The sequence below is a fragment of the Camellia sinensis genome, chromosome 4 (assembly GCF_055761805.1).
Source record: "Camellia sinensis isolate YWXY chromosome 4, ASM5576180v1, whole genome shotgun sequence".
NCBI lineage: Eukaryota > Viridiplantae > Streptophyta > Magnoliopsida > Ericales > Theaceae > Camellia > Camellia sinensis.
Genome location: NC_138964.1, coordinates 46,890,398 through 46,912,487, shown reverse-complemented (window position 1 = coordinate 46,912,487; position 22,090 = coordinate 46,890,398). Strand labels below are relative to the sequence as shown.

General features: G+C 32.4%; 2 protein-coding genes across 2 annotated transcripts; one reads left to right on the top strand and one right to left on the bottom strand.

Moving 5' to 3' along the window:
• Positions 1-6,759: 6,759 nt before the first annotated feature.
• LOC145823320 (early nodulin-like protein 15) lies at positions 6,760-11,735 on the bottom strand. The gene is made up of 2 exons (XM_082922886.1): positions 11,504-11,735; positions 6,760-7,259 (listed from the first exon to the last, which is right to left on the bottom strand). Exons 1-2 carry the CDS (start codon positions 11,688-11,690, stop codon positions 6,880-6,882), a joined length of 567 nt encoding a protein of 188 aa, XP_082779012.1. The 5' UTR covers positions 11,691-11,735; the 3' UTR covers positions 6,760-6,879.
• Positions 11,736-17,153: 5,418 nt separating this feature from the next.
• Positions 17,154-21,754, top strand: LOC114258052 (uncharacterized). Its single transcript, XM_082924767.1, has 6 exons — positions 17,154-17,432; positions 18,173-18,260; positions 18,594-18,649; positions 20,217-20,810; positions 20,891-20,989; positions 21,198-21,754. The coding sequence occupies exons 4-6, from the start codon at positions 20,406-20,408 to the stop codon at positions 21,615-21,617; spliced, it is 924 nt and encodes a 307-aa protein (XP_082780893.1). The 5' UTR covers positions 17,154-17,432; positions 18,173-18,260; positions 18,594-18,649; positions 20,217-20,405; the 3' UTR covers positions 21,618-21,754.
• The last annotated feature ends 336 nt before the right edge of the window (positions 21,755-22,090 follow it).

The following is a 22,090-nucleotide window of genomic DNA, read 5'->3' as shown; positions in this document are numbered from 1 at the left end:
ATTATTTGAAAACTTTGAACTTGAGATATTACCGTTTGGGAGTCTACCATAACAAAGTCCAGAAATTTACCGACGACAAATTTCTTCGTGCCGGCATCTTCTGTCTTGTATTTCTTCTCCAAAGAATCCCACAATTCTTTTGCTGTTTTCAGAGGACTGTATACATTATACAGCATATTGTCAAGGCCATTTAGGATGTAGTTTCTGCACAGGAAATCTGAATGTTTCCAAGCATCTACAGCGGCAACAACTTGCCGATCACTTTCACCCTCTTTAAGTGCTGGAGCCTCTTCATGGAGAAACCGGGCCAAATTAAGAGTTGTAAGATAGAACAACATCTTCTGCTGCCATCTCTTAAACTCGGTACCGTTAAATTTTTCCGGTTTTTCTCCATGATTGATTGGTACATGAACATGGTTCTGGATAGGGACCGATGTAGGTGTAACAATAGGAGTACCACTGCCAGATGCAGTTTCAGTTGTAGTAGCCATAATCTCTGATTACAAAAATCAGAAAATATTAAAACACAAATTAATTTTCTAGTTACTAAAACCAGAAAATAATTATAACAACAAAATAATTTTATTTTCCTTGTTACTAAAACTAGAAAAATAAAATATCACAAGAATTTTCTGTAATACCAAATAATATTCTGAATTGTTAATGACACCAGTATCGTACTACTAGTTGTTGTCAAAGAAAAGAGACAGTATATTACTACTATCTGTCAAATAGCATAAATCACTATTTGTTTTTTCAACCAGAATATTAATTTGAAACCACGGAAAATTAAATACAATGAAGATACCCAAAAAGGACTCTGTCTTAAGATTGTATGACAAACTTCACTGTATTTAAAAAGATTTAATTCTGTTGTGTACAAAACAACAACAAGAGTAAAAGAAATTGAGAAAAGGAGAGAATTTGTTTGATTACAAAAATCAAACTCGAAATAAAAATAAATAAATAAAAAACAGATTTTATTTTGTTACAAAAACAAAATTAAAATCTGAATAAATAAACAAATAAAAACAACACTGAAAGTAAATTAAATAACTTACTTGATTTAATTTCTTCGAATTATTTTTCTGATCAAGTCCAGTGTTTAACACTGTGTCCTTAAGACAGATTCGTCCTCTCCACGGTGCTTTCAGAATTCGGACGTCTATCTCCCAGGATGAAATGATCTACCACAAACAATAGCAGCACTACTAATTGTTTGCCTTACGAACACACTAAGTGTTTACACTCTTTCTTTCGGAAATAAATGCAGCAAGATGAAGAATATAAATAGCAGAAGTGAAATACGAAATTTCTGAATGGCAAACATCAAATGAGGGTGGTCTTATTTATAGATGTGAAGGTGGCTCTTGGTTTTGAATTGAACAGGTATGTGGCTCTTGGTTTTGAATTGAACATGTATGATACCTGTTGGGTTTTGAATTTCAAACAGATAGCAATTACGAGAAGGGCCCTGTTTGGGTGTGCACTAATTCCAAAACAGTTTATTTCTGTTTGAAACCGGGAAGGGCCCTGTTTGGATGAACAAAAAATCCAAACCAATTACACACCACGCACCCGCGCCCAAGCCCAGCCCAGCCCAGCCCAACCGAACCGAGATGAAGAATATAAATAGCAGAAGTGAAATACGAAATTTCTGAATGGCAAACATCAAATGAGGGTGGTCTTATTTATAGATGTGAAGGTGGCTCTTGGTTTTGAATTGAACAGGTATGTGGCTCTTGGTTTTGAATTGAACATGTATGATACCTGTTGGGTTTTGAATTTCAAACAGATAGCAATTACGAGAAGGGCCCTGTTTGGGTGTGCACTAATTCCAAAACAGTTTATTTCTGTTTGAAACCGGGAAGGATCCTGTTTGGATGAACAAAAAATCCAAACCAATTACACACCACGCACCCGCGCCCAAGCCCAGCCCAGTCCAGCCCAACCGAACCGAGATGAAGAATATAAATAGCAGAAGTGAAATACGAAATTTCTGAATGGCAAACATCAAATGAGGGTGGTCTTATTTATAGATGTGAAGGTGGCTCTTGGTTTTGAATTGAACAGGTATGTGGCTCTTGGTTTTGAATTGAACATGTATGATACCTGTTGGGTTTTGAATTTCAAACAGATAGCAATTACGAGAAGGGCCCTGTTTGGGTGTGCACTAATTCCAAAACAGTTTATTTCTGTTTGAAACCGGGAAGGGCCCTGTTTGGATGAACAAAAAATCCAAACCAATTACACACCACGCGCCCAAGCCCAGCCCAGCCCAGCCGAACCGGACGGCGGCGTGCGCGTGGTGATTTTTGGGTCCAATGGGTCTAGCCCATTTTGCCCATAACCTCTCCCTCTAAAACACTTGGGTACCCCTTGGGGCACACCCCAAGTATCTCACCCTAAGCCTTATAAACCCTTTCAAAACCTCCCACCAAATCAATGTGGGACAAGCCAATTTACAACCTTAAGGAATTTCCACCAAAACTCCATTTCCATGGAGCACACTTTGGCTTCAATTTCCCATTCACTCGGTAATGGTTTTGAGCAACCAAATATACCACGTGAATCACAACGCGGCATAGAACGCGTTACCACTTTGACCCGAGTAAATCGACACTCGGGGCCCACCTAAAAAATAGACCAAACTTGAGGAAAAATTAACCATTTCCAACAAAGTTTTCATTCAATCTGTAGCTATTCTTTGGGCTATAAGGTTACAAGGGAATAGTTTTGTTTTCCATAATAGTCCCAAGTCCGCTGAGAGCACAATTGAGAAGGCAAACGAATTTTTAGCCTTGGCTATCAAAACTACATATTATTGTTCACCTACACACAATGCTAATATTATTGAACATGGAGTTAGACAATCTGATTTGTGTGTTTTGCAGAGGACGAGCGAGCCAATTGGCAACCCAGAATCATGGACACTCATCATTGACGGGTCATGGAAATCGTCTGACACTAGTGCAGGGATAGCTTGGATTTGTTTGGATGGAAACAATCAAAAAGTTGGGCAAAGCGCGGCTGCGGTAAGTCCCTTACAAAATCCACTGGTGGCCGAAGCCAAGGCATGCTTGGAAGCCATTCGTTGGGCTGTGGACAACGAGAAAAATGCATTACTGTTAAAACTGATCGCCAAGTTTTGGTCAGAATGCCCTAGAAAGTAGGCCAGGCAACAGATTGGCAAATTGCATCTACTATTAATGATATTATATATTATAGTAAGTTTTTTGTTTTTATTTGTATTGTTAAGATAGGAAGAAATGTAATTTACCCCGTCCATAAACTGGCAACTAATGTTATTAAGTTATATATATAATATATTGTGGTTATTCATCCTAAAAAAACAAAACCATTTTGATTTGACATTTTATAAGTAAAAGTTAAAAATCGTTTTGACATTTTCGAACCATTTGAGCCACAAAATTTGTGACCACCAATCATTGCCCAAAATTATATTACATCATTAGAGCATCTCTACTACAGAGGACATTTAAAACATGTTACTTAAGCTCATCACAAAATAGAGCTCCAACAAAATAGACCTCACTCCATTTTGATTCATCCTCATGGCTAGATATATTTAGAAATCCCTAAAAAGCTGAACAGACTAATTTCAAAAGTGAAGTGCTGTTGGATTGCACAGTAAGTAAATTGATTAGACAAAATACAAAATGTATATTTTATATATTTTTGGTAAGAATAATGTCTATTAGTGTTGGAATAGTTTTTATAATAAAATTACTAAAAATAAAATATTTTAACACTATTCATTATTAATTTATAGTCATGGGACTCAGACTATTTTTATGTTATGTTTTAAGAGATAATAAGCCTGTGTTTGGCAAGTGGGTTTGCAGGTTTTTTTGGCCATTTTAGCCACAAAAAATAAAATAGGCTATTTTAGCCATAACAAACAAAACATCACATCCAACCCATAATCATTACATTCTTCTCTCACAAAAAAACTCAAAAAAGCCAAAAAGCCAAAAAGCCCTTCCCAAACCAAGCTTTTAAGCCCAGGCTAAAATAACCAAAAAAGCCAAAAAGCCAAAAAGCCAAAAAACCAACCCACTTCCCAAACGGAGGCTAACACTGGTGTCACCAATTGAATGCTATGGAGCATTCCTGACAAACCACCAAATAACCTCTCGTGTAGGGATAGCAATGGATAACCTATCCTGTGGGTATCCATGAAGACCCAACCCAAATACATGGGTTTTCCCTTCTTTTTCTTATCCATTGGGTAGGGTAAGTGATATTCTTTAAATATTCACGGGGATGGGTTGGGGATGGGTACCCACTAATTTCCCCATATGTTTTTTTTTTTTTTTTTTTTTTTTATAAGATTCACAACCAAAACTAAATATACATTCAATCTTTTTTATTTATTTATTTATTTATTTTTTCAGGTTCACAACCAATTTTTTTTTTTTTTTTTTTTTTTTTTTAAGATCCACAACCAAAGCTAAATATACCTCCAATCTTTTTTTTTATTATTTTTAAGGTTCACAACCATTTTTTTTTTAATTTTTAAGATCCACAACCAAAGCTAAATATACATTTAATCTTTTTTCTTTTCTTTTTTTTTAAATTTTTTTTTTAAGGTTTACAACCATTTTTTTTTTTTTTTTTTTTTAAGATTCACAACCAAAGCTATACATTCAATCTTATTTTATTTTATTTGGCTCAACAATAAAATCAAATACACATTAATTAACATTGTCACATTATTCTTGTCAAATTTTATGCATATCTAGAATTTTTTAAATTTATTTAAAAAAAATTAAGGACACTGTCTAGTGTAGGTTTCGGTTTGCTTTTCTATGTTATTTTATTTTGTTGTGTATTGTAATTTTCAGAATGGTTTGCTTGTTCTGAAATTTCAATTAATGAGTATGAATCTATTTGTTTTATGTTATCACACAATTTATACAACATATATATATATATATATATATAAATGTATTTGAAAATAAGGAAATTGTAGAGAATCAAAACAAGCATGAGTCGTGATTGGTTAGAAATGATGGGTACAAAGATTTATTTGCTAGAAAAACAAAAAGGGGATACAAAATCTTACTAAATAATTTTGTTTTAAATTAAAAGAATTTTTCTTAGTTATGAACAGATTTAACTGAAATCAGCTTGTTTCCCAATGTTATGCGTCATTTATTTAGATAGAAAATATTTTTTAATGAAAAATATTTTTTATAAAAAAAATTCAATATATATTTTTTTATATTTGGTGGTGGTGGTGATGGAATGAAGGTGAAAGTAGAGATTGTTACATAGTGGTGGGGTGATGGCGGCAGTGATGATGGTAGTGGCTATGGTGATGGTAGTGTGACAGTGAAAGTGAGAATAGTGGTGATGGTGTTGTGAAATTAGTAAAAATTTAATTGAAAAAACATTTTTTGTTTTTTAAAAGTAACAAACAACAAAATTCGTGGGGGACTAAAGGAAGAAGATGGAGGATGGATTGGGTGTGGTAATGCATAGATATCTTAAAATGAGTGGTTCAGATTTGTTAAAGGTATAATTAGATTTTGGATAAATTAAAATGAATGGTTCAAATTTGCTAAGAGAAATATGGTTTAATGTCTAAAATGTCCGTGGCTAACAATTTCTTGTTTATGTCCTGATGCAATTTAATATGAGTCTTATAATACTTTCTTCAAACAAACTTTTTGATTGTCTCAAAATTATATATTTGATTATTATAAAACAAACTTTTTAATTAATTAATTAATGTGTATTTGATTTTGTTGTTGAACCAAATAAAATAAAATAAGATTGAATGTATATTTAGCTTTTGTTGTGAACCTTAAAAAAATAAAAAATAAATAAATAAATAAATTGTTAACATTAAATATATTAAAAAAGAAAGAAAAAAGATTGAAGGTATATTTAGCTAAAACCTTTATAAAAAAAAAAGAAAAAAAAGAAGGTTGTTAACATTAAATATATTAAAAAAGAAAGAAAAAAGATTGAAGGTATATTTAACTTTTGTTGTGAACCTTAAAAAAAATAAATAAAATAATTAAAAAAAATTGTTAACATTAAATATATTAAAAAAGAAAGAAAAAAGATTGAAGGTATATTTAGTTTTAGTTGTGAACCTTAAAAAAAAAAAAAAAAAAGGTGTGGTTGTTAACATTAAATATAAAAAATAAAAATGGGGATTAAAGTGGGTTGGAGAAAATCCATACCCATTAAAAAATGGGGAGGGTGATACCCATGGGGAATGGGGAATGGAGAATGGGGAATGGGGAATGGGGAAAATTTATTATAGGGGAATGAGGATGGGGAATTAATATCCACCCCATTGCCCCCATTGCCATTCCTACTCTCGTGATACCAAACATAAAATTGAAAAAGATTAAAAAATATGCACTATATACACATTATAACTAAAGCAAAAAATTGTATAATTTCATACTTTTTGAGTAAAAAAAAAAAAAATCATAACCAAACACTATATGAAACACAACCAAGCATTTCAAGATAATGTCATAACTAATTAAAAAAAATTGATCATAACTTAAAAAAAAAATAGTATAACTAAGAATGCATATGATATAGAATGCCTACTGTAAAATTCTCTCATAAAAAAATCTGCCATACAAATCAATTACAAAATCAAACACAATCTTATTTCATTCATGTTAACTCATCTTTTGTGAAATTTCCACTCATAAAATAGAATTTTTTCAATTTTGGGATCAATTTTTTTGTGCAAATAAAAGAACTTACCAAAACATATACTCTTATTTTTTTTGGGTGAATAACACATAGTCTTGCTAACATTCAGAACCATGCTTTCTATCACACAACCATTACCATTTTTCATACACAAACCCTTCCTCTCTCTTACATCAAAGCCAACCCAACCAAACTCCCCAAAAACATTGCCATGCAAACATACTCACCCTTCAAAGTACCACCATCAGTGGTCGGAACAGGTGCCGGTGGAAGCAATTCCACCGGAGAAGGAGCCGGAGCAGGTAATGCCACCGGAGGACGAGCCCTCGAACCGCATTTGGCAGACAAGACTCTCACCAACAGCTTTTGGCCCCCCTTCTCACAGTGCCCCTCAGCTCCACTGATGAAGTAAAACAGACCTGAGTGATCTAGCACAATCTTGGTGTTGCTGTCATTGTATGCTTTGATTGGTTTTGCTGTGTTACAGTTTTCGTAGTCCTCCTCGGTCACTTCCAGCACAGAATCGGATTTTGGGTCGTACTCCAACACTGTATACAAGAAAATGCAGGAAAATAGAAAGAAAATGAAAGAAAAGGATGAATGCAGAGTTAAAATTATGGGATAAAAGTATAGCTGGAACAGAGAATGGTACAATTAAATGAAGAACCCAGATGGAAATACATGACTAATGTAATGCTGGAGTTAGTTAAAAAACTAAGGGTTAATTATATTTCAAGAATACTACAAAATCCAGACTTAATTGTTTAGAAATTATCCAGAATTATCACCTTGTGATTTAAATTTATTCTACACATGAATCTCACATTACACAAATTCAATCTAAACAACATAATACTCATTCAGGATACTTTAGGTGGGGTTCATACAATTTTTCTTATATTTTGGATAATGTACACGGGTTCAGATCGTCAGCTGCACTATCTTGCGGCCCTCCCTACCGCACACTCCAAACGACGTCATTTTTTATTTTTTTCTTTCTTTCTTTCTTTCAGCCCTTATCATTTGAACTTTCAACCCCTTATCGTTTGAACCAAACCCACCGCCTCTTCTTTATCTCCTTCTTCCTTCCGACCCGTAAAAACTACCAACCAATCCCACCATCTCTTCTTCTCCATCTCCTTCTTCTCCCTCTTTTCTCTTTCTAAAAACTACCAAATCACACCCACTACAAAATAAATCAAGATTCAAACCCAAAAAAAAAAATTGTAAGCCTACAAGCTTCTCAAATATAGATTTGGGGTGTCCTAAATAAGTGCACTTTTTGACTTTTTGGACTAAAAAGTTGAGAATTGTTTGGGTTAACTTTTTGACTTTTTATGGAAAAATGTGTATTAAAAAATTGTATAAATTAGTGAGTAGGGGAAAATTAGGATTGGGAGTTATGCAGCCATACTTTTTGACTTTTGATGAATAGTGATAACTTTTTAACTTTTTGAATAACATTTTGACTTTTTGATTTTTTGGCCACATGCCAAACTTATAGATGCAATCTCAAATCTGCAAATCAAACCCACCACCTCTTCTTCTCCATCTCCTTCTTCTTCCTTTCTATGTATAAGAACTACCAAACCCACTGTCCCTTCTTCTCCATCTCCTTCTTCTTCCTTTTTTCCCTCTCTAAAAACTACAAAATCACACCCATTACAAAATAAACCCAGATTCAAACCCAAAATGAAAAATTGCAAACCTACAAGCTTCTCAAATATAGATTCAATATAGATGTAATCTCAAATCGGCAACAAATCACATAAAGACCCACATATCTAATAAAATCTCAAACCAAATGAAATAATTTTCCCTCTAAACTGGTTGTTTATGAGTCCAATCAACTTGTCAATTTGGTTGCCCTTTCCTTCTAATAATTTTTCGGTGATGCCTCTTCCTTCATTCTTCTCTCTGCACTCTTGCCTCTGCTTCTAATTTTTTCCTTCTAATATTTTCTTTTTTCTTTCTAAGTGGAACTACTCTATAAAGAGCAATCAAAGATTTTGAAGATGATGATGAGAAAAACCAATCAATTAAACAGGGGCTGAAAAAGCAAAGTAAGGAGGAGTGAAAAAAAAAAAAACAAACAAACAAACAAACAAACTAACTAATTAACTAACTAAGCTTGTGTTTGGGAAGTGGGTTGGCTTTTTGACTTTTTTGGCTATTTTAGCCTGAACTAAAAAGCTTGGTTTGGGAAGGGCTTTTTGGCTTTTTGACTTTTTTGACTTTTTTTGTGAGAGAAGAATGTAATGATTATGGGTTGGATGTGATGTTTTGTTTTTTGTGGCTAAAATAGCCTATTTTGTCTTTTGTCGCTAAAATAGCCAAAAAAGCCCACTTTAGTTCTTCCCAAACGGACCCTAACTAAAACTAAAATGACGTCGTTTGGAGTGTGCGGCAGGGTGGGCTGTACGGTAGTGCGGTCAACGATCCGAACTCAATGTACACACCCTCAAAAGGGTATATACCATATGTAAGTTATGTCATTTGTGAGTTTAATTATCACAAATAACATAACTCAATATTATGGGAGTGAACTCTTGGATCATAATAAAAAAAATATCATAACTAAAATCACATTAAATCATAATTAAAAACACAATAAGTTATAACCAAAAATACAAAAATCGTAATTAGAAGTGCATATGGTAAACATTCTCAAAGAATTTCCGTTATATTTTTAGTGGAGATGGGAGCAGGGACTGCTGTGCAGTCAAATAATTATAAAAAAATCAAGTTGATTGAATATTATTAACCATTTTATGGAATAATATTTGTGTTTACAAAAATAAATGACAATTATGATTTGAAGTACAAAAGTGAATAAAAATTTGAATAGATGAAAAGATTAATTTGATTTTTTGCAGGTATATTTTACTCAATACATTTTAAAATGTGAATGGTTCGAATCATCAAAACGAGTCCCAAAATGAACTCATTTAAGTGCACATCAGTGCCTGTTGTGCTGGGTGCACAACTGAACCCCAGGTCCATTTAAGTATTAACCTTATGTTATTTTGCTCTTCAACATTTAAATTGTCACTTTTCCAATGTTTAGATTGTATCAATGTGATCCCTTGACATAATCTAAATATTATAGTTTGAAACATTTTTATATATTAGGACAAAACAGAGTCAGATTGGAAATCAATTAAAACATTTTTATCCATTAATGATTAAATTGACACAATTTAAACATTAGTACACTGCATTGAAATACTTTTTACAGGATCTAATTGACACAATTTAAATATTGAGATCAAAATGACACCATACTCGTACGGGAACCAAAAATTAATTTATTAATTCAAAATAAATTTACAAAAAAAAAAAATTATTTGGCAAATTCTTTTTTTCTTAATTTTATAACAAGTCTTTTCTTTCAAAAGTTTACATTTTTTATTTTTTTTGGTAAATTACAAATACACTCTTAAAATTTGTTTAAAACACAATTATTGTATTTGTTAATTGACTTGATAATTTATTAATAAAAGAGGCGATTTATTATGATACATGAGATGTAATTTCTAGAACCATGGAGGCAAATCGTATTTTAAGCAAATCTATTTGTAATTTACCTTTTTTTTTTAGTTTGACATAATTTTTTTTTCTTTTCATGAATTCTCTATCTTTTCTAAATTTATTTTAATTTTATGTCAAATTCTTTTTACCTTTTAAATTCGTCTCCAGATGGTTTTAAAAATTAAAAAATTTATTTTTTTTTGAAAAAAGTTTTAGAAAAAACAAATAAATCAGCTTTCATAATTTTTTTTTTTGGGTGATAAAATTTATTTTATTTTTGTTTAGTTTTTAGAATTGTGCACAGATCTAAAAAAGAAATTAATTATAAAAAAAAAAGTACGTTGAGTTTTTAGTTGTAACCAAATGAAGAAGAGAAGCTAAAGTGATTTTTTTCTCAAGCGATTTATAAAATGAGTCAAATTTTTTAATTTATTTTTTTAGCAAACTAAACTTTTTTGGACAATAAATTCATTTTAAGGGTTTGTTTCAGAATTGGAGAAAATATTCACAAAAAAAAAAAAATGAAAAAAAGAAGAAAAAAAAGTCAATTCAAATGATCGGATCATTCTCTCCACTACTGCATGTCTTGTAACAAAAAAATAATTAATTAACACTATATTGTGTTTAGTTGGAGAATGTAAAAGAGAAAGAAAAAAATAGGATAAATTATTAATGGGTCTTAATAGTTGAACTTAATTCTTATCAAGTCTTATTGAAAATAAGTTTTGGTAAAATATTGCTAAAAATAATTTTTTTGTGACAATTTTTATAAATTGTCGCTAAAAATTGACAATTAGTGACTTTTTTTGTCATGATTTTTATAAATTGTCGCTAAAACTTACAATTAGTGACTTTTTTATGACAATTTTTTCCCATACGACTATTACACAATAAATTCACTTATTAAGACCTACACCTAAGTATCCAAAAAAATATGTGTAAAATTATGTAAAATGTAAATATATTTTATTCGAATTTTACATATCTTTTCTTTTTCTATTTTTAAATCTCTCCAAAATCTTTCAACCAAACACAACTTAAAATAATTAATTCTCAAACGAACTTGCCAAATGAGTCTAAGTCTTGTTTGCGAACATGGTATTTTAGTAATTTTTTAATTTTTTACGAAAAAGATGTATAAAAAGAAAAAAAAAATGATATGAATATATAGTTAACAAACAGGACCTAAATAGACATTAAACAAGAAAAATGGAATCCCATGTGGAAACAATGCAATGCAATTTGAAAAGTGGGAAAGTACCGAGAGAATCGCCTATGAGGAACCTCATTTTCCCGGCCCATTTGTTGAAATCATCGGGAGATTGAGGGACTTTCCACGAATTTTCTTGGCCGCCAACCTGGAGTTCCCTCCCTACTGAGAAAGTGAATAATACAAGTACTAGAGCCAAACATGGAAATAGAGTTCTCAAGGAATCCATAGATGACATGCCGAGAAGTTTCTCAATTAATCACAACGAAAAAAACCATAAAATTGAAGAGAGTTCTATTCTATATAGCCGTTTGGTTCGGTTTGGAATTGAGGAGAGGTTGGTTTGGAGCATCCGAACCTGTGCATGAGGGTCAAGTGTTGCTTGAAATCTGATGACAAAACTTTGATCAGCAAAGCACTCAATAAATATTAGGGCAATGGTAGAGGGCCACAATTTTTGTGGCTCAAATGGCTCAAAACTGTCAAAACGACGTCGTTTTGAGCACAAAACATGCCAAAACGAAGTCGTTTTGACAGTTTTGAGCCATTTAAGCCACACAAATTGTGACTCTCAAACATTATTCTAAATATTAGCCAAAATTAGCCGTTTCACTTGTTACTAATGAGGACAAAAAATGAAAGTTAAAAGTGAAATGACTTGAAAGCTTTGTTTGGCAACAAAAGTTGAAGCTAAAATAATTAATAAATTTTTTTAAAAATAATTAACAAGATAAAATGTCACATTATAAATATTAATTAATTACTTTTTCTCTTATAATTATATATTCAATTACAAAAAAATTTATAAATCATCTCAAATATAATTTTTTTTCATCTCTAAAAAAATTCTTGACTTATTGACTTATTTGGATTACATCATCTTTTTACTTTTTCGTACGTCTTTTCCTAATAAAAAAAATCATTTTATAAACAATACCCGAAACGTTCTTAAAATAGTCAAAACAAAATTAAAAAAACCAATTAAAATAGTCAAATTCTACTTAAATAACTTTTAGAAGGCCTTTGACAATATGTTTAAACTGAAATTTTATTAAAAAAAATTTAAATGTGACATCAATTTTTTTTACTCACTATAAAAATAATTTTATGAGTTTTCAATTTATATTTTTACATTTTTAATGATGTTTTAATTTTTTTTTAATTTTTAGATTTACTTAATCTTAATATACTTAAAAAGTAAAAAAATTGTACAAAATTCTTTAAAAAATTCATTGAATATAACAAAATATAAAAATGTATTAAATTTTCTTATTTTTTTTTATTTTATTTTTTGTATTTGGTGAATTTTCTTTAAGTTCAAGTTATAACTTGGGTAGAAGTCCTCCAAGCCTATGCAAAGGATGATGAAGATAAGTGGGTCATTCCTAATGTTGTCCCAGCTCTTACCTCACAACCCCAAACAAATCCAAATTCTATTCTCTAAAATCTCGATGGATTAGTTGTTCTTCATTTCTAACGTTTCAGGTCTATTTGAAGTCAATCTCAAATATCTTTTCAACCACCATCTACACGATATCATACCCCAATTGGTCATTGCTACACTTAAAATGTAGTAACTAAATTATTCAATTTGAAACTACATGAATTACTGTAAAATTTGAGACACCGTTTAGGAATTGCTTATTTTAATTAATTTTTTAACTTTTAAAATATTAATATAAAAAAAATAAAACGATATAGTAACTCATAATAATTTTTTAACTAAATCAATGTTCCCAAACTGACACTAAATCAAATGAAAAGTGTAATTAAAACACCCTTCCCCCCAAAAAAAAAAAATCAAACTGACTCTGTGAAGCCTAGGGGTTAAAAGTCACATGCAAGGTTGGTGCAACAAGGTTTGGATTTGTTTGCTTCAATGACTACAAAGCATCAAATTGATCCAAAACTTGAACATTATGGATCGATGGTTGATCTTCTTGGGCGTAATGGATGTGTGAAGGCGGCTCACGATTTAATTCGCACCATGCCTATGAACCCTAATGCTACTATCTGGGGTGCATTGCTAAGTGCTTGTCGTACTCACGATAACATGGAGCTTGCAGAAAGTGCAGTGAATGAGCTTATTGATCTTGAACCTTGGTATTCCGGTAATTATGTGTTGTTGTCAAATGTTTATGCAGAAAGAGGGAAATGGGATGACGTCGGGAAAGTAAGAGTGCTGATGATGGAAAATATAATCAACAAAGCAATGGGACAGAGCATGGTCAAATAGTTTTACAATATTGGTGAGTGAATTAAGCAATTATGCTCCGTGAGTGGTGAATTCAAAATCATGACCCCTGTGGTGAGATATAAGTTAGCATTGAGTTTGCAAAATCAGGGAATGAGTTGCAGAGTTGCAAATGAGATTGATGTCTTGGAGCATTAGTTTTGGTCATGACTGTTTACATCCAGGGGGAAAAAACGAGGAGAATTAATGAAACTGGCCTACAAAAACAAATTGATTTGCAATTTTCTTGTCACTGAGGGTTATAATTTTGGTGTAATTCAATTTTTGCACTTAGTTGATAAGGATATGTGAGAGAAAAATGTGAGTTACTTGTGAAAAGAAAATTATAACTGCTCTAGCTCATCCAAGGAAAAACCTTTTTATGCTTTAAATATCAATTCCCTTTGATCAAAACAGTAGGGGTAGTATAACTTGCTCTGTTAATCACCAGCTATCTACTTATGTCTAGAGTAAATTACACCTTACCCTTGAACTATTATCATCCATAATGATTTTGTCCCCTTAAACTAAAAAATTGTTATTTTTTCACATTAAATTATTAATTTGTATTAATGTAAACATTCTATTAATGATCCGTTACATAAACCAGTGAAAATTTAATTTGTGTCTCGCACGTGGCATTTTAAATATTGTGGTATGCTTGAAATGACATTATTCTTCTCTTTCCCTTTATTTCTCATTCTTACTTTCTTCTGCCTACATTATGGCAGTTATGACTATTGTCTTGGATAAAAAAAAAGAGGAAAACGTTGATTTGATATTGCGAGTCATTTGATCAGAACACATTTTGTTTGAAAAATAATTAACAAACTGATCGAACACATTTTGTTTGAAAAATAATTAAGAAACTATTTTCAAAATTATGCTATCTGTTAACGATTTTTCAAACAAATGTGTTCCGATTAAGTAGCTCCTAATATCGGATCGACTTGATTTTTAGTGTGCATGATCTTCTCGAAAAATCATACAAAATAAACAATTTGAATCATTGAAACGGATCCAAAATGAGTTTATAGTGAGCCAAAGAAAACCATCTAGTTAAATTTTTTAACTGAAAAGAATCCAATTCCTAATAAATAAAATATATTATTTTTAAATGGATTTAGAAAGTGAGCTAGTATATCATTTTTCTTTTCTAGAAAGTGGGTTTGTAAATAAAATATACTATTTTCTAATCAATTATCTTATTGACACATCAGTGTGTTTAGAAAGTAGGCTTGTATATTATTTTTTTTTCCAGATGAGTATATAGTAATTATCAGATCACAAATATATTTATAGGATCTATGCTAAACAAGTTGCTCAAAATAGACTTTTTCACTAATTTTCATTATTTCTTACTAAAACTCCAAAAAAAAAAAAATCACAATTTTTACAAATCAAAATTCTATTAAAAATTTTAAAATTATAAAAAATCTACAAATTACAAAAAGTCAATAATATTAAAAATAATTAAAATTTAGTCAATTATTCAAAATTTATCATTTGAATAACATTCACTATATCTCTTATGTATAATTAACTTTAATTTACTACATCTATCAATTCAATGGTTGAAAAGTTTAAAAATTAACTGAATTTGTTATTTAATTGTGCCAAAATAACGAGTTACGCTATGATAAAAAAATGTCAAAGCCATTTTAACTTGGGCCACTAGAGAGGTTCTAAATTGGGTTTTGGAATAACATATGGGGTACATTACACTAGGATTTATTACATTTTCTATGCATAAACTATCACAAAATTATCTATTTAATTCCTAAATTATCGATTGAGTTTCCTAAGTCCTTAAAATATATAAATCAAAATATATTTAGTTCTTAGACTATCAATTGAATTGATTAAATTCCAAAAATATTTAACTCAAATCTATTTAGTTCCTAAAATAATTATTAAATTAAAATATATGCTTGTAAGTATTATGAATTAGTAAAAGACCCTACCTAATTAAAAATTTATTACAATTTTTTTTATTTTGTCTCTATTAAGCATTTTATTTCGTTGTGTGATTAAATTAATATTAAAGTCTGATTTGTCAGTCTTGCCAATAAAATTATATAAGTATTAGATATACTAAAAAAGTAGAATTAAATAATTTAAATAATAACATTTTGCTTCAAATAATAATAGAAAAAAATAATATAAAAAAAACTTAGTGAAGAACTTAAAAATAATCAATTAATAATTATAAACAAAATCTGACATATAATATTAGATTAAGGCAAACACACGCAGTCATTCTCCATTTGGCAAGAGCTAAACGGGACTTTTTTGGCTATTTTAGCCACAAAAGACAAAATAGGCTATTTTAGCCACAAAAACAAAATATCACATCCAACCCATAATCATTACATTCTTCTCTCACAAAAAAGTCAAAAAGCCAAAAAACCCTTCCCAAACCAAACTTTTTAGCTCAGGCTAAAATAGCCAAAAAAGCCAAAAAGCCAAAAAGCCAACCCACTTCCCAAACGGAGGCTTAGAAGATAAAAAAAATAATAAAAATACTAGAGATAATTACTCTTATCTTCATAAAGAAAATTCACCCTAAGAAATAACACCCACTTTTTAAATATAGAATAAAAATTTAAGGTTTTTTTTTTAAAATAAAATTTTAGTTAGATTAGGGTCTTTTACCAATTTATAATATTTATGAGCTTATATTTTATTTTTGTAACATTTTTAGGGATTAAATAGGTTTGATTTAAATATCTTAGGAACTTAATATATTCAATTGATAGTTTAGGAACTAAATAGATTTTAATCTATATACTTTAGGGACTTAATACACAGACAATTTGATGAGAATTTAGGGGTATAAAGTGTAATAAACCCATTATACTAACCTTGAAATTTAATTTTTTTTAAAAACTTTTGACATAATTATATTAATTTTTCTTTTAATATGGCTAAATGAATCAGAATTAATGCAAAAACATAAAATAATTTAAGATATAAGTTGTTGAGTAAAAGAAATGAGAAGATCATTTTTTTATTCATATAATTAATAAATTATTAATCAATATGAGACATAATATTTCTGAAAATTACATTTCATTCCCTAAAGTTTTTAATTTCTTAAAAGATCGTTCATTTTATTAATAAATTATTAAGTCAACTAATAATTTTTAATGATGTTAGAAAGATATTTTAATTAATAATTTAAGTAATTTCATTATTATAAAGAAGAGTAATTATAAATTTTATTTTTTTAATTAATTATATTAAATAAAAAATTCTGATAAAAGAATATTTATAATTTTTCAAATCTCAAAAAATAATTTTTACTTTAAACAAATCTTAAAAAATATATTGGTAATTTATTGAAATATATTAATGATAATATAAAAATTAAATTACATAACTATTTCATCTAGAAGCTTCGTTTTAAATTTCATTAACTATTTCAGATATATATATATATATATTTTTTTTTTTGGAACCAAAACTATTGCAGATTGAAGCCTTCCTCTCTCTCTCTCTCTCTCCCTCCAGTTTCTCTACGAAACCCTAGCCGCACACAGAGGCTTGTTTTGGGGACGTGGTTTGCTCAGACAAAAGACTCCACCATTTCGCATCTCACGCCTCTTGTTCTTCTCTCCCTCTCAGATCGTCTTCGCACCGCTACACCGCTGCTGTGGACGCCGTGGAAAACTCGTTTCCAGCGTCGGCCATCGACATCGCCACCGACTTTCAGGTAACTGCTGCGGAGACCCCAAGCATATTCAGGTAATTCCACTTTCTCTCTCCTCTTTCCCGAACCGTTCCACCGTAATCCTACAATATTTGTCAACAATAAAAGCAATAATATGTTATTGTTCTTCCATTTCGTGATCTCAAAAAAAAGAGAGGGGTTTCGTGATCTGCACAAAATCATCAAAAAAGTAATCCTTTCCAGTTAATAGTTTTGCCTATCTCATAAGCATACATATATAGGGTTAGTGTCTGTATATGTATGAGGTACCTGTTCTTTTTCTAGGGCAGAGGGGCTGTTGTTGGCAGCCATTGAAACCTGAAGGAACTGAAAGATCAATCAGAAAAAATATTCAGAAATAAGAAGTCACTCACCAATCAGACAATATTCCGAAATTGTTGTACATTTTCAATTATATACTTCCGAATTATTTATAAATTTTTGAGTTTTTAAAATTAAATTGGTTCTGTAGTGCCGAATGTTTTACAATTTTTCAGTACTTGATATTAGGGTAGTTTATACAAACAATGGATAGAGTGTAACAATGGAGTGTAGCAAGTACTGGAAAACAATAGAGGTAGTGAGAAACAATGTAGGAACTAAGTTTTAATTTTTGTTTTTTTTAAAAGATGTGCATTGAGAATTATTGTTTTTTAAAGATGTGTATAGAGAAAATCTAGATTTAATTTGTAGTGTGTATTGATGTTCATTAGGGTCATTTTGTTTCATGATAAAATTGTCATAACTTTTTTTTCCCCATTAATTGTGTATGCAGAAACAAAAAAAGTGTGGAAATAGAATTTCCCATAATAAACAGAGACTAGATCACAAGGCCAAGAGAGACATGCCCCCTCAGTCTTCAGGTAATGTTTCTACTTCATTGTCATTGCTAGACATGTTAATACTTCTTAGGGGTTTACATTCTTTTCTTCACTTCATCTTTGTCTAGATTCCAGTGCACTATTTGCATTATTTTTTTTGCCGTGCATTATTTTTATTAGCATATATATATATGTATATATTTGTTGTTGTTGTTGTTGTTGGTTTTTTTTTTTTTTTTTTTTTTTTTTTTTTTTTTTTAATGAACAAGAACTTTTGGAGTGCAACAGCTTTATTTTCTAAAAGGTTTCAATGCTTGGAAGCAAGAGTAAATAGTTTCTTATATATTTTTTTTCTTTTCATTTGTAATAAAATAGGTTGTTTACGTGGAAGTTTTGATGGCATGAGTGGAGTCGGAAAAAAATAAAATAAGGTATTGTTTGTTTCTCATTATCCTGTGTGTATTTTCCTTATTTAATTAATTTTTTTTATATTATTTTTATTTAATGTTTTGCTTTCGTTTAAATGTTTCAATCAATAGTTTCTCTACTCTTCTAATAATGTTGCATTTTACTTAGTAATTTGATGAAACATTTTTATTCGAGAAAAATAAAAAATTTGGTTCACATATTGTGTAGCTCTTGTATTAATTTGGTTGGTATTTTCTTAGTTTACCTTTTGTGGTTTTTGTGGTTAACCAATTGTTGGTTCTTGCACATTTTGGTTTGAAAACCTTTATCAGAAATTATCAGTAGAGTAATTACAATCTGTAGCTAGTTTTTCGTGCTCCTTGGAGGGGTTTAGTCGAGATTATGCCATTTGGGTTTTTACGACAGTTTTTGATCGCCAAGTGTAGACGTCCTCGAACGCCCCGGGAGGAAAATCCCGTTTTGTTCATTTGGGCTCACTACAGTTCGGGACTCAAATGTCACGGTCTTATATCTAATCTCGCAGAGTGCAATGCAAGACCGATGAATCATCAAAGAGTCTAAATTTGGCAAATTGTTTTGGAAAACAGATTTTTAGAAAGAAGTGTCAAACATGGACTGCTTTGCCAGATACAGAGTCACCACCTAAATATTTTATTTTAGGAGAATTTAGGAAACCCTGACTCGTGCCAAAGGCCACGTGTCTGTCATCACCAAAGTTGTCTCGGTTCGGGAACTTGGTACGATTGGGGAATGTCACTTCGTGAGCACCCTCGCTTGCTCAATCAAAGATCGGCCTCTACTAACAATAATATCGAGTTTTGAAAATATTATGCATTCTTATTTCGGTGATTAGTTTAGATTTACTACGTGATGTGCACAACATACAAGTATAGACTAGATCGCCTGAATTGGAACAACACATCTCATGTTTGTTTATTTTGAAAATGGTTTGATGGTGCTACCTGCAAGTAGGCTAAGACGTGGATTTGCCACCCTCGGGTGCGTTCAGAAAACGTGATGGTTTGCCACTCTCAAGTGGGTTTAAAACTCACAGTCAATGCATTATTCTAATTTAGATAATCCAACCTTCACTCACAGACATTCAGTCAGGTATATCACATAAGCACATAGCCTCATGATAAGCATGCTATCATAGTAGTCACTCACACATATGCAAGGATGTTAAAGCATAAACACTTACCGAGTACTCCAAGCCAAAACAGAAGCTATGTTAGAAATCTATGCATGATTCTAACTATGTTGAAATGCCTAATGCAACACATGCAGGAATGCAACTACAATAGGCTTGACTATTTCTAAAAATGGCATGTGAAATGCTACAACTAACAAGTATTCAACTCGAAATTGAAATACAATGCAGTTAGTATGATGCGTCGAGCCCGGTGCATACAAGACAGATGAATGAATGCAAACATGCTATCATAAGTATGCTAGTTGAAACATGCTGTAGACGTCCCCGAACGCCTATTTCAGTTCTTTTCATTTTCATCTTTGATTTGCTCTGTATATTCTCGATTTCTGATTGGTTTATGCATTTATCATCTACAGATCACATGGCAGCCCTGGGTGTCCTTGGGTGATGGTCTCCGACTTCAGTATACCGGAGCGTCGGACATTTCCCAGTATAGGGTCCTGCTCGAAGGGCCGGTTGGCAGGGCATGGTTCCTGGGGGAACGCTTTCTGCGCCAGGTATGGGGGTATCTTTCTCAGGATATTCCTGCAGTACCCCCAGCCAGTATGCGGACTGCTGACAGACTCTCTTACTCGGAGGTAGTCGGCGCCATGCTGGGCAGTGATGCTTTGCTATATATTGAGGAGGGGGACTACGCCACTTACCGTCACATATATTTGATGCCTCCATTGACGGGAGCTCATATCCCGATGATGAGGCCTGTCGGTATGTTATCCTCGGGCCAGGCTCGGGCTCGGGCTGCAGACGCCCCTTCTACTAGCAGGGATGGTACATCTAGGGGTGGGAGTAGACCGGTTCCTCCGACTCCGTCGATTCATCCTCATCCCGGATGGCCAGATATGCCGACTGAGTTGATGGCGTGGCAGTATGGGGCTATTTCTCCGACCCCGATCCCGCTAGAGCCTCCGATGCCCAGTGATCGATACGCCATTGATCCGGACTCACCGCCGGTATGCTCCACTTTTTCATTCATCATTCAGATGTTTAGATACTCTTTTGTTCACTGATGATTATGAGCTCATTTTTGCAGCCATCGCGAGGGTACATGGAGGAGGTGGTTGGACTGGTGGCCACACTCGAGGGCATGGTCCTGCGTAGGGAGGCACAGTTGTCTGTCGCGGGCATTCAGGTACCCTTCAGTTTTTTGGCATTTATCATACTTCTGATGACATGCTGATTTCTACTGCATCGATAGACTACTTGTGTAGAGCACATCTGACACACACCCCATTTGTACACTGTATTTACATGCACCCACTTCACGTAGCCTTTGCTTGTATCTGTATCTGATGTACATATTTGGACTGATGTATTTAAATTGAACTCTTTATTTTCAGATGCCTTCATGGTCCGGTCAGCCGCAGACCAGGCCACCTGGGCCTTATTGGGGAGCTGGGCCATCTGGGCCTTTTCAGGGAGTTGGGTCACCCGGGCCTTTTCAGGGGGCGGGGTCATCTCGGCCTTCCCGAGGAGCCGGGCCATCTAGGCCTTTTCGAGGAGCTCGAGGAGGGCCTGTCCGCAGACGCAGGGCTCACGTTGTGGAGGTGGAGCCTGATGAGGAGGAGGAGGAGGCTACCGACCGTCAGTCAGAGACATCTGCTGAGGAGGGGGGCTCCGGTTTTGGCTCGGGGAATAGAGGCGAGGCTGAGGGGGATCCTGAGGATGACAGCTCCGACTCAGATGATAATGATGGTGCGGAGATTGTCCCGCAGAAGAGGATGAGGCGTGCTTCTCGTTCCCGCTCCCGAGGACTTTGATGTTGCTATTTCCTGCTTTATTTTTCTTTTACTAGTAGTTTGTAGCACTTTGCACATTGTTAGGCAGTTTTATTTTTTGTAAAACTTGTACCTTTGTTTGTTGTAAAGCATGATGAAATGAAATAGCTTTTGAAAAAGTGTTTGTACTTAAACTTTTAGCATCGTATCGCATCAATTTATTTCGCACAAAAAAAGGAATTGAATGGGAATGTGCATTGTGTAATCACCAAGTCAGGTAGTGAACCGACGCAACAAACTAAACAACTCAACTTACTAAGATATAACAGAACCTTTAGCAAGTTTACAACTCGATAAACAAAATGCAACAACGCAAATAAACAAGACTTTAACAAAAATTGCTTAAACAGAGAGCAATGACTCAAAAACACAAAACACGTCCGCTCGACAAACAACTCGATAAGCAAAAACAACTCGATAAACAAAACTCAGCAACAACAAAATGTACTTCTGAC